This window comes from Cheilinus undulatus, linkage group 7 (assembly GCF_018320785.1).
Source record: "Cheilinus undulatus linkage group 7, ASM1832078v1, whole genome shotgun sequence".
NCBI classification, from domain to species: domain Eukaryota; kingdom Metazoa; phylum Chordata; class Actinopteri; order Labriformes; family Labridae; genus Cheilinus; species Cheilinus undulatus.
This window is the reverse complement of record NC_054871.1, coordinates 16,991,943-17,008,530: the sequence shown is the minus strand read 5'-3', so window position 1 is coordinate 17,008,530 and position 16,588 is coordinate 16,991,943. Positions and strand designations below refer to the sequence as shown.

The following is a 16,588-nucleotide window of genomic DNA, read 5'->3' as shown; positions in this document are numbered from 1 at the left end:
GACGTCAAGGTAAAATAATGACGAAATAGACAAAGTGTGCAAGTACAGTGCAGTTTCTTTAAAATATTTTACTAATAAAAAATGCTTGTATTTATGAATGGAAATGTAATAACACTGTATGCAGACACCCACCCACATTTAGGGCTTTTTGTTGCAAGTACATAAATCCAAGGACTTATTTTAGATTACAAAATTCCTCACTACCCTCATAGGTTTTTCATAAAGTCACTAATACATTTTTTTACATCATCCCAAAAATATTATCAAGCAATATTTTTCACATTGAAAACTGTCTGACTGTAGTCGAGGAGGGCAGAACTGTGGTACAACACATAAATCTGCTCTGATAGTACATGCAGTCTGTGACATAATTTGTTTTTGTTCCAACTGCTTATCTACTTGCTTTGACAAATGAGGAAAAGTGAAAGTGCTATCACTGACAAAAACAAAGATTAGCAGGCCACTGACAAACTACATTTCCCACAAAGCTGGCACAATGGCTAGTAGGTCATTGCGCTGATCTTAACCCTGTAACTCAGAATCATTTTATAAGAAAATTATATTCTTTGGATGCTCTTGTGGGCTAAATGAAATGACATGCTGGACCAGAGCTACCATTCAAGTTGAGGTGACGGGCAGAAAAGTTTAAATTACAGTGAATTAAAAAATATATAATATTCTGAGGTATAGTTATTCCAAAGTATTGTAATTGTAGAATATAAGGCTTTACAAAATCAGTGTTTATCATACTTCTGTGGTTTTATCAGTATGAAAAATGCTACAGTCTTCACTCTGTAACTCAGTCCCAAGACTTGCTTTTGCTATCTGTACCCAAAGTCTGTCTGGAAATGGGTAGAAGGAGTTTCAGGCATGCTGCTCCTGCAGCCTGGAATCTGCTACAGGAGACATTATGTGTGGGTGAGCAGGTGTCTTCAGGTGTTTTTAAAGGCAGGTTGGAGACACTGTAGGAAGCTGCATCAGGTTGTAGATGTTTTGACTAATGACTTTGTGCTCTGTGACTCAGGATTGGTTGATCTGTGTTTTAAATGAGGCTTTCCTGGTTAAATGAATTAAAATGGTACAATTTGATAAAAGAAATGTAGCAATCTAGTGTGTTTCTTTTTACAACATGCAAATGAAGGACATTAATGTCAGTTGCATAAGGTCAATGTCTTACTATGCAGGGTTCAATCCCTGGGTTTTAAACATTTTGTTTAGTTCCTCTTGAGCTGATGTACAAGGTTCAGTGTTAAATCAGAACAGACACTTTATGTGATTTCAGTCCAGATTAAATGTCTCATTTACCTCTACAGAGCACATGATCAAAGCAGGTGGTTATCATGTTAATGGTCAGGAAAGTATTAGCTCTCTGGCCAACAGTCTAGCTCTGACACTCAGAAACAGAAACACACTTGAACTAGAGAAATTAGTTTCACTGTGTCTGGGAGCACCACTATGGTTTGTGTGTTTACATACACATTTGGTTTAATCCAACATAGAAATCCAAGGCGAAGCTTGCTTCCTGTTAGAAAAGTGTCTGTAAAGTTGTGAGTCATCAGGCTAGGCCATATTGTCAGTTAGTGCAGTGAATTTTCAGTGATATTGTTTTTCTACTCATCTGAATCCATGAAAAAGATCTTTTGAAGCTTGAATAAAACACATTTTAAAGGTCTGGAAAACAGTGTAGTTACAAATTCATACACAAGGTGGCAGCATTGCTTTAATCCCAGCATGGTTTCCACTGTCCAACAAAAAGGCTTAACTGTAACAAACTTACAGAGCTGTACTGTGCAGTATCAAATCTATGATATAGATGGTTGTTTTCTGTTTGTTTTCACAGGTGCAAACAATCAATAACAACAACTGTAACACAAATATTGAACCCTAACTTCTCCGTATCCTGATTGGCCAGGTTATAATTGTGAACAGGCAAATTGCAGCAGCAATAGCCAAGCCCCCAGTCACCATCGCCATGACGTCACGATAAAACCAAACACAGTCTGGACAGCAGGCTTCTGTGCTGTTAGAGGAAAGACAAGAAAAGGACATTTGTTAGACAGTTACAAAAATGCAGGAAAGTTGTAGCACTTGACAGATAAAAGGTCAGTTGAGCATCCAAAAAGCAAAATGAACTATTTCACATCTTGATCTCAGACAATAAGCCTGTTTTTTTTTTTGTTGTTTTTTTTTGGCAGAAAACGTTGCCCAAAGTCTTAAAGATAAGGCAAATGTTTGTGTATGTTTGTAGCTAACTGCCTTTAAGATTAAACTCCCTCCCTACCATGTTCCTGTTCATAACTGAGTTCATTCTGACTGACCATAGATGTAAATATTTTCAAATAAATGCATACATTTTAAGCATGTAGGGTGCAAAGGATTCATTATGGGGACCAATGTGTCCAAGAGAGCCTGACTGCAGACATTCATAAATAAATAAAATTAATAAAAAGTGCACTTAACTATGTGCATTATTAACCAATAAGAAAATAACCTTTTTCAATGTATGAATTAATTTATCAGATCAAAGGAGAAAAGCTATTTTAAAAGTGCAGTCACTTGTGCCTACAGCAGACGAGCGCTACAGGCAAAGCATTTTGGGAGCTTGAAGGAGTTGGCATTTGTTTTCTCTCTCAATATGTGAATTTCAGCCACAAAATTGAAATGTTGGCTTGGTGTACAGCTCCTGCCGCTCGCCGAGTTCAACTTTTAATGAAAACACACCTTAAATTAAAAAAAAAAAAGGAGAAGATAGTAGGTAACAGACAGGAGCAGAGAATCATGCTCTGTAGGACTGCCATTTGGACGTGTTCAGAGGGGCTGTAAGTTATGAATGTCCAAGTGTGCATGCATTTATGGATGTCTGATATCTGCAGCCAGGTGCCTTTTGATTTGCCACAACCTGGGGCTGGAAGGGGAGGGGGCCAGAGTCAGGCTTTTCACCCCCTGGTAATACACCTGGGGACTGATGATGATTTTCAGATGACCAGGGGCTTGTGGTGATCCTACTACCTGACTGGGCAAAACCCTAGGCCATGCTTAATCACCACATCCACTCCTTACCCTGCCCTAACGGTGTAGACTTTGTTATGTTTGCAACAGATTATATGCCCATGCCCCTGGAATTATGCGAGGACATCCAGAGCACAACCAGGGTTGTGTCAGTCGGCTTACTCGCTACATCTACACCTTACTTCAGCCTCATTTGTTGGCTCAAACATGCCTAAAGGTTCTGCACAGTACTGTATATCAATAAATGATTCACAAGGGAAAAAAATGAAAAAACATGCCCCTGTATACTGTCATGTGGAAAAAAAACAGTCAGTACTTTCTGTGGGAAAATCTGCTGACATGTCCCTCTAAATTATCATCTTAATATATGAGCTAAAAGGATTGTTAAAATGTGAAACTTACTTGCATGGCCGGATACTCTGGATGAGGATGACACCAAAACCATTTGCCACCTTGTCTGTGAAGCTCATGGAACCGTAAACAAAGGCTCCACTTTGCTGCTTAAAAACAGAGATCAGACGCTATTACAGTCCATGAAGCATAGCACAAAAAACAAATTCTTTGTAGCTGCTTTCCACATGCACTTCTGCAAACTATTTGTCCACAATCTCCCCAAGAATCAGAAAAATCCATTCCCTTCCCCTCTCTCTTTCTCCACCTTTCCGATAATGTGTGCTGAAATAAGCCGTTTTCAGATTTTCCCCTTATGATGTCATGTGGGGAGTCAGCACCGCCCCCAGGTTCAGTTGGCCCTCCTCGCTTGGATGAAAGTTCCGGCCTCCTCTCCTGATCCTCCTCTCAGCTGGCAGCTGAGAGGAGGATCAGGAGAGCCACATCCATTAAGCCACATCCTTTCCTGAGAAGGGCGTAGTCAGCCAGCTCATTAACATTTAAAGATACAGACACAGCTCTCTCTGAGCTGGGCTGAAATGGAGTTTAAAGACATGCTAAAATCCAATACTGGAGTGTTATTTCAGCAACAAACTTCACGGGCATGCTTTGGGGACCTCTGAGACCAATTTAAGCTTGTCTTAAAGGGGGAAAATATGTGACCTTTAACTACTTTACAACCGTCATGTGAAAAAAAAAAAAACAGAATCTGGAACTAGTTATTTCCACTATGTAGCATTTTCTCTTCAGAGTTGTGCACATTGTAAACAGACCTCCCACACTTACCGTCTGATCTCCAATGAGTGTAGCGGTCATGGCCAGAGACATGACCAGGATTGTAGCAGTGCCGGCGCCCAGCAGCACGGAGGCTCCATAAATGCTGTCAGCTCCCATGTGCTTGGCCACATACACCCAGATGCCAAAGGCAAACACCAGCATCAGGCCCACTAAATAGGTAATCTAACAACAGACACAAACGTCTCTTTTAATCCACTAAAGCATGAATCATACAAGAGACAAGGTATAATATAAGGTAGCATTGTTGCCAAAATGATAAAGATGTTAAGAATATGGATATTGCAATGGGTAGAGACTCACATAGATTCCTATAAGTTTGCTGACTGGCTTCATGACCAACGAGCAAACAAAGCCACTGAGGTACATCACCAGAGGTATGATGGCAATAAAGTTCTGGGGAGGGGCACAGGAGAGGATGTGAGCATTTACATTGCAACACAAACGTTTGATGAGGATGATGATAATGAGTTGCACAAGAGCCTGTGTGAAATAACACTGTGTAAACGAACCTTTGGTAACATCAGCGAGGCGGTGATGAAAACTGAAATGTACGTCTGAGATAAGTTGACGATAAGGCGAGTGCACATGTATAGGAAAGCAACCTGGTTAGAAACACAGGAAACAAGAAGGAGCTGTTAACCTCCAGATAATGCAGTTTGTTGTTGCAAAGGATTTTAGATATATTCTGAAATTGTTTAGCACTCTGGGAATTTACTGATTTCAGCCGAACTGCCTGTGAATCTCATTAAGTATTTTCACATTCTCGGTATGGGCTGAAAAAGCATGAAGTTCAATAATGGATCAACTCAGGATAAATGCATTACCTTATTGTGGTGAAATCGTTGATTACACCACATATTTAGGTTGCTATGGAGTAAGAATTACAACTATAGCGGCATTTATTCTGTTTAGTCAGACCAGAAAGTGAAGAAATAGTGGCTACCTAAGAAGGGAGAGAGGAATAAAGCTATTCCCACCTAAATTTGGTTCCTTAAAAGTACATCAGATGCAGATAGTAAAGCACTAAGTGCTCAATACTTTTCATCCTCCCTTCTATGAAATGAGTATTATAACTAAAAGCTCCTTCTTCCCCTGAATTGAGTATTATATCTTCTAAAGCTCTTTGTCACCCTCCCTTTAAAAGTCAGCCATCTCAATTGCAGCACGTTTTCCTTCAAATGAGTTTAAGAGCTTATCCTGTTTACCATGCAGTCCAAGTTACAAACACTGTATTTAAATGAGGAAATGTACAGCACAAATAATATAACATGGACTGAGACTCAAGTTATAGATAGTTTCAACACTGTAAGAGATGGTTATACAAGGCATGAAAGGCCAAAACTCTACTTCTGAAACAGACTTGATGGTTTTGAATGACGACAAGAACAGTGCAGTAAAAGTACGTCCTGTCCTGGGATGGAGCTTTTGCTCTTACTGTATTTTTTATTTTTATATTTTTTGCTTTAGAAAGTGACAAGACAGAACATTTGATTCTATCATAAATTATAAATAAATTCTCTTTAGAACATAAAGAGAATAAAAAGTATTCACCTCGTCAGATGGCTAACGCTTTGATTGATTTTATAAATCAATTATGGTCAATATAATTTGGTTTTTGTGGCAAAAAAGGCAAATAAACCTCTTTGATATCAAAGTGAAAAGAGATGTCTACAAAATTATGCCAACTACATACAAATATGTCAGATATAATAAGCGATTGCATAAATATTCATCTCTTTTGAAATGACTGTTCCAATTCAACAGAGGTCCAGCCATTTGATGCTAGTTGTCTCACAATGAATGAAATGAGGATCACATGAGTGAAGTGAATGTGTCTCAAGTGATTGTAGTATGAAGACACCTGTCTGGAAGGTCCGGCCACTGGTTTATCAGTATTCCTGGCTATCATTACACCATGAAGATAAAAGAACACTCCAAGCAACTCATAGAAAATGTTATTAAAAAGCACAAGTCAGAGGATGGGTACAAAAATTTTTTCCAAGGACCTGAACATACCCCAATCCACCATCAAAAAATGGAAGGAATATAGCACATGTGTAAATCTGCCTAGATCAGGCCGTCCTCACAAACTGAGTGACTGTGCAAGGAGACTACTGAGAGACGCCACCAAGACACCTACTACCTACAGCTGCTGTGACAGATTTTAGTTGTGTCTTTCTGGTTCTAAGGGTTTCTCCATTTGGGTTTTACGATATTATTCAGGAGTGCCATTCATGGAGTGTGTTTGCAACAAGAAGCAACAAGAACAGACCTTATGACGGAGAGATACTCTGAAGGACTTACAAGCTCTGATATAAGAACTGTTGCCCAGGTTCTTCACCAGTCAAAGCTTTATGGGATAGTGGGAAAGAGACAGCCACTATTGAAGAAAACTCACCTGGTAGAAGGAGGGCTCCTTCAGCCAACTCTTCCACCCAAACACAGGGCGAGGTGTGGTGTCCTGTGATGGGGCGGATGAGATCAGCAGGTTCTCTCTCTCTGTGGCCGGCGTCCCCTCCTTTGTGCCCAAATGAAATATCAGAGAGAATAAAGCTCCAAGGCCCAGCATAATGAGGGCCAGATCCTACAGACAGAGAGGGAGAAATGAGCTTACAAAAAGTGATTTTTGCAGAATTGTTTGAACTTGTCAGGTGTTGATCTTGTTACCCTGAAGAGAGGGATGTCCACCGGGCCCACATTATCTGTGATGGTGGGGTTGAGATTGTGCTGAGTCTGGAATTTGAAGAGCAGCCAGGCCACAGTGAAGACTGTGATATTTGCCACCACCGTGAAGGCATACCTGAAAAGGAGGAAACAGTTCTGTTAAAGAAAGGTAACACCACACTCAAAGTGGAATCTTGTTTTGCTTTAACAAAAGAGACAGTCTCAGGATCTAGGCCCCTCTGGGACAATGATGACATAACAGAGTTACTTCCCCTTTTGATTTCTAGAGAAATTTGACTGCTACCCCAGCCCTGTCTGACACTTCACTCCCATAGCTATAATTATCACCTATGACACAAATCTGATCTAGAAACTAGCTGAGCACAGAGTTTGAACAGTTCTGCTCTTATAGTTTGGACAGTGATTTAGACGAAACGATGACAATCTAATAGGAACGAGGCTGAAGTTTCTGAATGAAGAGGAAGTTGGAGGAATAAAAAAGCAGACAGAGAACTGAATCATCAACACATATACTGCAGATATTTTAGTATTATAACTCTCAGCAAAGCAGCAAGCCAATCCTCCAACTTTAAGGCTGTATTCCCCTCACAGCATATGCATAAAAAGGCAACAGCTAATAGCATCACAACAACGGGTATGCTTGTTTGATGTGCCCTCCCTCCTATTACCAAAAATGTGAACCAGAGAAACATTAGCAGGAATAATCAGCAGACCTTCAGCTGCTGGGAAAATGTGTTCGGAGTTAGCCTGCTGGGTAGCTTGTGTTGGTGATGCTGAGCGTGTGTAAGAAAGTGAGAGCGCTTTCATGTTGTTTGTGAGGATCTGACTTAAACTTTAATCTGTGGCAGTTTTCAAAGCAAACTGTCTTGACAGTTGTTGAACCGTCCTGATTGTAAGCAGTCAGGTCGTATTTCACAATTAGACCATATGACATGACAACATAATTCAAAGAGTCCGTCATTTCATGACATTTACACAGTCGCACAGTATATGCTCGGTCTCGTGCGAGTAAAAAATGCTAGTTTGTGATATTTTATGGTGATGTGAGACAGTAAAGAGACATGGATGGTCCAGCTTTGAAGTCTTTGTTGGTGCAAAGAGCATTCAAATATATGTTGAGACTTTTCCCTTTGCTTTGGAGATAATTTTTATTTTGTGCTTGTACTCAGAATAATCCAAGAGATTATCATTTTTGTAGAAAATGTCTGAAAAAAATTTGACCTACGATGAGAGATACAAGACACTCAGTGATAAAGCCTTGATACGTTTTACTAGCAACGGATCAATTTCATTTATGTTGGACTCTTTTATTATGGCTTTTATCATATATGTGTGTTCTTGGTGTTTAGAGGATATTTTCATGCAGATTTATTTTATTCTGCTTCTGTCTGTTCCTTTTATTTTTTTAAAGATTTATTCTTGGGCATTTATTAGATAGAGGAGGACAGTGGATAGAGCTGGAAACAGGGTCAAGAGTGGGGGAGAGCGGTAAAGGGCCTCAGGCTGGATTCGAACCCCGGGCGCCCGCGTGCATGGGTAGCGCCTTTAACCACTATGCAACCTGCTCCCCCTGTCTGTTCTATTTTATAAAGTTTGACCATAACCAGGCAAACCGCTTCAATTAATCAACTTCACTATACAATACACCAACCCTGCAGTGATCAGCACAATTGGATTTAGGTCATGAAAGCTTTATGCTTCTATTCAGTTAGAAATATTATAACAGAATAAGCTGGCAGAAACCCCTGATCTAATTTCTTTACTTTTTAAAATAGTTTTGAAGCAGCCATAGGAAATATTCAGGTATATCTTCAATTTTTTAAATTTTATTATTATTATTATTATTATTTGTATTCTGGCTGCTTTCTTGCAATGAATTTGAAGAAAAAGTCCAACACATCACACATTTCTGTAGCACTGAAGATGTTGGCTCTCTATTTCAAGATAAAAGAAAGTTCAATCATGCTGAAAGAGGAATAAAAAAATACACTTTTGTGCACTGATCCAAAACTACATTTTCAGGTAACATTTGGTTGATTGGGGCAGGAAGAGTTGGTTGCTGATGAAGGCTACCACTGGGAGCATTTTTTAATACATTGGCTTTAATTTAGTTCAAAAAGTTCCTGAAATTTAAATTCTGTTGAACATATCAGGCAAGATAACTGTACTCATGTGAAATGAACAAGCAGGATTTTATAAGGTCTTTTTAGCTGACTAACATCTATAAATACAAAATCCAGGCAATCTGTAACATTTTTGTGATGGTTTTAGGGGTCTGTGCACATTAAAAAGTTAGGAATCACCCATTTGGAGTACACATTTACAAGGTTGATAATTTTCTTCACTTCAACAGCATTTTCATCACTGTCCCATGAACCAGAACTTGGTTTGGTTGGATAGGAGTGCATGAAAACAGCATAATTCCAAAAATAATCATGTAACATGAACATCGTTATAGCTGGTTTTGTTGCAGACGGTTTAGTGCAGGGTACATGCATGTCAACAGACTATATCAACTTATATTTTAGTTTCACTAAATTTGAGACATCCACCCTTCCCCCACCTCAAAAAGAGGACATAAATCCAGACTATACCCACTTCTGCATGCACCAGTACACCATAGATTGCAGTGGTGCATTCATTTTCATTTCCTTCATTTTAAGTTTTCATAAAAAGTTTCAGCGATTCATCAGTTTTGAGACATTTGTGACCTTTAGATGAAAACAAGCAGATGTTTTTCTTGTTTCCTCACCTCATAAATTACAGTGTCAACCAATTGTGTGGTGTTGTGCGCAAAGGTAGGTATACGTTACTTTTTATTGTGTATACTGTTCATTCAGAAGTGGCTATACTCTGTGGAGACAAACACAAATAAGTGGATTTTACTGCATGTACCCTGTACTACACCACTGCTGTCTACCTCTTGTTAGATACTTGCCTCACCCACTCACATGATGTCACATCTGTAAGGCTGTGTAAATCACACAGTACATTCTGTAGTATCTAAGTTTATTTTCTGAATCTCCCATAGTTCTTCATCATGTGACCTGGCACGTCATGACATCCACTCACCTGTACGCGGTGAGCTCCACCTTCTCACTCTCCCGGGTCACCAGCTCCGGGATGAGGGACAGGTGTGAGATCTGGGTGGCCGCCCAGCCGAACTGGAAGATGATGATGAAGGGGGAGAAGTATAAAATCTGAGCCCATTGAGGAGTGCCGTCACTGCAGGCCAGGCACGGGTTGAAAATGAAGGGGAACGATATAATAACACTAATGGTTCCTGGAAAGTAGAGCAAAGATTATTTTTAATAAATAAATCTTATTATAACACATATTGAGTTTTTAACCTCTTTTAGGCCTAATTGACCCATAAATAAACCCACATCTTCTAACAAGCAATAAACAATAATACAAGGAAATTAAGAATGAAGAATGAATGCACTTTCCCTTTAAACAAGCACTTTTACTGATAGTGTGGCTTCACCTTAGTCTAGGGTTGGGATAATTTTTATGACACAGAGTACTGTGCAAAACTTTTAGACATTTTTGAGCAAAAATTGAGGCTGCATTAAGGTGAAGATGTTGGGAGTAAGCTGCCTGAGGGCAGGGTGAAGGGGGATTGACAAAACCTTGGTTGTGCTCTGAATGTTCTTGCATATTACCAGGGGGATGGGAAAATAATCTGTTGAAAAAGTCTAGGGTGGTGTGGGTGGATGTACAAGAAAGCACGGTCAAGGGTATTGTCTGGGCAGGTAGTAGGGTTGGCACAAGCCCCTGGTTGTGCTGTGGATGCTCCAGGGGTCGAAAAAATGCTGGTAGACTCAGGCTGCACTCTGGCACACTGGGCCCCCTGTTAAACCCATAGCACTCTACATACAATATAAAAATGAAATAGAATAAGACAATAATATCTTTATCTATATAGCCTAGTTTATGTTGAGGCCTTAAAAGCTTTGTCAGACTGCATCACAGATTTTCTCTTGGCCTTCTGATTGGCAACACTACAAATTTAATCTTGACCATGATCTGTTGTCTTGGCAACTGTGTGCTAGTTCATAGACTGTCTGGGAGGCGGTCAAGCAGTAGAAGAGCTGTGTAAGATCCTAGCAGTCTTGTGCTCTGAAACGTAGAAAACAAGAAGAAACAATTGTGGACTGGAAAATATGGACTAACTATCCTTCAAATAGAACTTGATGTTAAGACTGTGGTAACTTGTCTAGAAAAACAACCCAGTTAGTCTAGTTATGCTCTATTCACTGCATACAAACAGAAGAAGAAGACTGGGTTTGGGGAATTGTATCATGCCATTCAGTTGATACAAAGGGAGTGAATTCTATCCTATTGGTCAGCATCAGGATACACATTGTAGGCATCAAATCAAGGTGTCAAACTAGGCAGAAAAGGGACTCCTGACATCCTGCCAGTCCTGTCGAATCGTGGTTGGGTTTTCTTGGACACATCTTGGAGTACGTCACACTACAAGAGCGTTCGTCATTCCTGATCACATTCAGGCCTGACATTTGACAATGAAGCAATCGTCAATCAAAATCAGACTAAGTTTGTGTGGCCTGACTGCACCTTAGTGCACTTTAAAGAGAATGTTAACAGTGAGAAGTTGGAACCACCCGTAATAATATGCTTATTGACCACAAGATAATCTTTTTTAAGTGTTTGGGATAAGTAGGGAATTAGCCTATTATTTTGATCTGTTATTCAGAGAAGTATTTATACTAAATATTCTTACTTTTCACAAACAGGTAGTTTATTTTTAAGGTCATCTTTTTGAAAACATGTCAAATGTTTTTTAGCTGGTTGTTCATGAAAGTCTTCATGGCATTTGGGATTTAACCTGCTTGAATATGACCCAGAATGAAGTTCTTTATTATTTCTTTACAAGAAAAAAAAATTGAGATAGTTATCATGCATTCACCTCAGCTAAATATGAGATAGATATAATACCATCACCACACATTTAAGAAAAATCCTGGTAAATGTCATGCATTGCTGCTCAGCTAGAAAGATGAGTCTAAACTATACGGAGATATATTCATGTTTTGTCATTCAACAAAACTGTTTATTAAGTCAAATGTATGGATAGAACATATTGCAATATGATTTTTTGCCAATATGGTTGAGCCCTACTCATGTCTGAACAAAAGTTTTTATTTTGGTTATGACCAACTTTAATTCTCAAAAGCTGGGGCTCTGTGTGATGTCAATAAAAACAAAAAAATTGCAATGATTGTCAAATCTCATAAACCCATATTTTATTCACAATAGAACATAAACAACATATCACATGTTGAACTGAGGCATTTTATCATTTCATGAAAATATCAGCTCATTTTGAATTTGATGGCAGCAACACAGCTCAAAAAGTAAGGACAGGTCCATGTTTACCGCTGTGTAGCATCCCCTCTTCTTTTAACAGCAGTCTGTAAATGTCTGAGGAGTGAGGAGACCTGTTTCTGGAGTTTTGGGAGAGGAATATTTTCCCATTCTTGTCTGATGTAGGATTCTAGCTCTTTAACAGGCCTTGTTCTTCTTTGCTGAATTTTTCCATTCTATGATGCTATAAATATTTTCTATTGGTGAAAGGTCTGGACCGCAGGCAGGCCAGTTCAGCACCTGGACTCTTTGACTGTGAAGCCATGTTGTTGTGAAGGATGAGGTATGTGGTTTAGCATTGTCTTACTAAAATATGCAAGGCCTTCCCTGAAAGAGATGTTGTCTGGATGGGAGCATATGTCTTTTAATCATTGATAGTACCTTTCCAGATATGTAAGCTGCCCATGCCACAGGCATTAATGCAACCCCATACCATGAGAGATGCAGGCTTTTAAACTGTGTGCTGATAACAAACTTCTTTTTATGTCTGCAGGGTACAGCAGCCATGGTTTCCAAAAACAGTTTAAAATTCTGATTCATCTGACCGCAGAACAGTTTTCCATTTTGCCTCAGTCCATTTAAAAAGAGCTTTGGTCCAGAGAAGACAGTGGCATTTCTGGATTGTGTTCACACCTGGATTCTTCTTTGCATGATGCAGCTTTGACTTACATTTGTGGAAGGCACTGCAAGCTGTGTCAACAGACGCTGATTTCTGGAAGTGTTGCTGAGACCATGCAGTGATTTCCAGTACAGAATCATGTCTGTTTTGTAGTGCCATCAGAGGGCCTGAAGATCACAAGCATCCAATATTTGCCTTGTCCCTTGAGATTTCTCCAGATTCTCTGACTCTTTTGATATTATGCACTGTAGATGGTGAGATATTCTTTCCCTTCTTTACAGTTTTACATTTGGATGCAGTTTTTGCAGATTAGTGAACCTCTGCCCATCTTCTTTCTGAGACTCTCCCACTCTAAAATGCTCCTTTAATACCCAGCCATGTCACTGACCTGTTATGAGTTAACCTAATAAGTTGCAAAATGCCCATCCAGCTGTTTTCCCGCTTGCATCACTAACTTTTCCAGCATTTTGTTGCCTTGTGCCAACTTTTTTTGAGATGTGTTGCAGCCATAAAATTCAAAGTAAGCTTTTTTTTGGTCATGAAATGGTAAAATGTCTCTGTGGCCTATTGTGAATAAAGTATGGGTTTATGAGGTTTTTAAATCATTGCATTCTTGCATTTATCTACATTTACATAGTGCTCCAATTTTTTTGGAATTGGGTTTGTGTTTACTTCTATAACCATAGCCTTCTTGTTTAATAACATCTACTCATTTAAAATGTAATATTAAGTTTAGTTTACTTGCACGTGGTCATAAGAGAGAAGAAGTGATTTAAATTGGTCACGTGCACGTGAGGCAGAAACCCACTGGACTGATCTCAAAACCTCACATGAATAGCCATTCATATAGATATATAGCTATCCTACCATGAAAAAGGCAGAGTAAAAAAGTTTCACTTAACACTGCTAGTGTGTTAATTCATCAAATATTGGCCTTTATTTTGAAAACGTTCAATTCTGCATTCAGCACTTCGAATAAAACTTTAAAAAACGTCATTTACTCGCAGCAGTTGATGCTACCTTTAGAGGTAATATGAATTCAACTTTACCTTTTAAAAAATGTAAATATAATTGAAACCATTTGAAGGGTTATCTGCATGAGTCATTATAATGAATGAAGCTGGTATGTTGTTATGACTTACCCAACAGATGCCAGGATTTCCTCTTTCCACAGATGCCCGTTAACGTTCTGTCAGATTCATATCCAACCAAAGGCGTACAGACCCCGTCAGCTATCTGTCCAATCAGCAGCAGCACACCTGCGAAGGTGCTCTGAAATCCCAGCACGTTGTGGAGGTAGACCAGGAGATAGGTGAACCACATAGAAGCGCACAGGTCGTTCTGAAAGTGTCCCACTGCGTAACACAGCCTCCTCCAGATGGACAAGGAACGCTCAGTGCGCACATACGGCTCCATGATTGATTTGTGATCAACCTTCCTTCATTCACAGTCTCAGATCTACGGTTTTCATGTTGACAAATACATGATGCAAAAAAGTAACACCAACGTTACCAAGACGTTGAGCAAAAACTCCGTTCAACCTTTGGTCCAGGGTTTACGCCAAAAATCTCCCCAAAAGTAACAATAAACGCAATGTGTTGGATTATTCCAAGCTGGTTCCCTACGCTGGTCAGCTGAACTGGTTTAGCTTTCAGCACAAAATTTAATGCTCCAAGAAAAGCTTTATTCAGGAATCAACTGCCCCCGAGAATTTCACGCGTAAAAACGCACCACAGCACCCGGAGAGTGCGTTGCTGGAAAACATCTGGAGAGATCCGTGTAGATTATTTTATAGCTGTGAAATGTACACGCCTCTGGTGATGTCTTCTCTCTGATGAAGGGGTTAAAACCTCTTGAGTTGCAAAGTAGTTATCAAACCCTGCTAGTTCCTCTTTCAGGTCTCCACATGGAGAGATTCAAAGCTGCAGTGCTTCCCCTAAATCCTGCACATGAACACTTATTCATCTCTCTGTCACAGCTTCAGTTTACTTGCAGAGTATTGTGAGGACAGATTAAATAAAAAGAAATTCTAATTATCCCTTATATTTTTAAGCCATCTTTCCTGCTGCAGCTGCGTCTTGAGCTGACGTGTACGCTGAGAATCTGCACCCAATGCACCCTGGGGACACTTTTATGTTCAACACATCTGAAAACAAATTTGCTATATTTCCCCTTTTTGGACTCAAAGGGGGAGACAAACAACGTCAAACTTCTCTTTTCTTCCCTGACACATGCATGTATGTTGTGGCAGTCATGTGGCAGTCATTCAGTCTTTGAGTAACCTTTAATCTAAAGTGAATCATAATGAATCTTTAAAGGGAAACCTGTTGACTCTAACAGACCTCTATTAGGAGTGGTGGGGGTTCCAAAGTCTAAATAAACAAATCAAATGAAGATAAAGATGTGATTAGGGTAACCTCACACAGACTGATCCTTTCTTCTGCTTAAAATAAGGGGACATGAATGAGAGGAGAAGCATTCTGTTGCTTTAGATGCCTTTTTCTTATTTATCCCATAAAAGTGAGTACTTATTTGGCCTCATTGCTGCTTTGGTTTCACACTTCCCTTTTTCTGTTTCATGTGAATCCCCTAGAATTACTTTGAACCATCATGGCTATTCCTGGAGAGAGAAGTAGGGGGTATATACACTTTTTTTTAACAAATAAACCATCATAGAAAGGAAGTTGAAGCTGCAGTTTAAGTGATTCAAAGAGAGTTTGTTACTCTGCAGTCCTGTGAGAAGTAATCACTCAAGTTAACAATGCCACAAAGGTAATCAAGTAATAGTTACAACTGTTAAAAAAGTCAACTTATCAAGCAAAATGATAAATCCCTGATCTCTGAAGAACTCTTAGCTCTCAGGAGGACATTGCAGGGGATTTTAGCACATTTCATTCCACAAATGACAAGTAATGCTTCATTTTAAAGGCAACGAATAAGGCTTTCCAATGATATATAGTACAACACCAATTGGTGTTAATAAAGAGCAGAAATAACCGAAGCAGCATTTCCAAACTTCTTATGAGGAGTTTACATGGCTGCCATGCCTCCCCAGCATCAGTTTGATGTGTCAGCTGTGTACGTCCTGAAGAATTAGTTTGATGCAGACATGAGGCAGAGATGAACTGTCAAACCAAGTCCTCAATAATCCACCTCTAAACCAGCGCCTCTTTTTCCTTGGTGCCCCAACTTGCTTCCAAGAAAAGCTGACCCCCCCCCCTTCACTCCTACAAAAAAATAAAAGATACACTGCAATCCAAAGTAAACATTAGTTTTTAAGTTTCATTTACAAACCTCAGAAAAATAGGTCTATATAAACTATTTAAGTACCTCCTCATCCCAAACATCAGATAGTTGTCATTCTCTGGTGTGCCCTCTGGAAGCATCCTCAAGTAAACCCATCGTGCATGGGCAAGCTCGTCTAGCCACAGCTTATACATGTGAACACAATGTGAAACAGCAAATGTGTCTCCTGCCTAAGAAATAATTTGCTTTTGTTGGTTAAAGGGTGGTGGAAGCGGCAGACATTGTGACATGTGCATTACTCACCACTCGAACAGCACCATAACCAGCATGGTGTCTTGTATCTTACGGTTTCATGATGCTGACGCCATTACGTTGAAGCCTGTCAAGTATTCCCTCTAGCCTGCTCAGTTATTCTCTTTTTCTCTGCTTATGTTCATCATCCACTGTCCT

The 16,588-nt window shown here is 39.5% G+C and overlaps 1 protein-coding gene across 2 annotated transcripts; it reads right to left on the bottom strand.

The window, feature by feature from the left end:
• Positions 1-159: 159 nt before the first annotated feature.
• Positions 160-14,768, bottom strand: mfsd12b (major facilitator superfamily domain containing 12b). Of its 2 annotated transcripts, none has more exons than XM_041791724.1 (9): positions 14,035-14,768; positions 9,955-10,165; positions 6,865-6,997; positions 6,596-6,781; positions 4,707-4,799; positions 4,498-4,590; positions 4,186-4,359; positions 3,412-3,509; positions 160-2,020 (listed from the first exon to the last, which is right to left on the bottom strand). In XM_041791724.1, exons 1-9 carry the CDS (start codon positions 14,306-14,308, stop codon positions 1,885-1,887), a joined length of 1,398 nt encoding a protein of 465 aa, XP_041647658.1. In that variant the 5' UTR covers positions 14,309-14,768; the 3' UTR covers positions 160-1,884. The 2 variants fall into 2 exon arrangements, with proteins under 2 accessions (XP_041647658.1, XP_041647659.1); XM_041791725.1 differs by having other exon boundaries at positions 3,412-3,506.
• Between the last annotated feature and the right edge of the window lie 1,820 nt (positions 14,769-16,588).

Bases quoted from the DNA above. Each gene is read 5' to 3' on its own strand.
- mfsd12b (XM_041791724.1), bottom strand. From the start codon at position 14,308: ATGGAGCCGTATGTGCGCACTGAGCGTTCCTTGTCCATCTGGAGGAGG. The intron at 6,998-9,954 runs GTGAGTGGATGT...CCTCCTTTTCAG, and splicing joins GTGGAGCTCACCGCGTACAG to GTATGCCTTCACGGTGGTGG. The intron at 4,800-6,595 runs GTGAGTTTTCTT...GTTTCTAACCAG, and splicing joins AGGAGCCCTCCTTCTACCAG to GTTGCTTTCCTATACATGTG.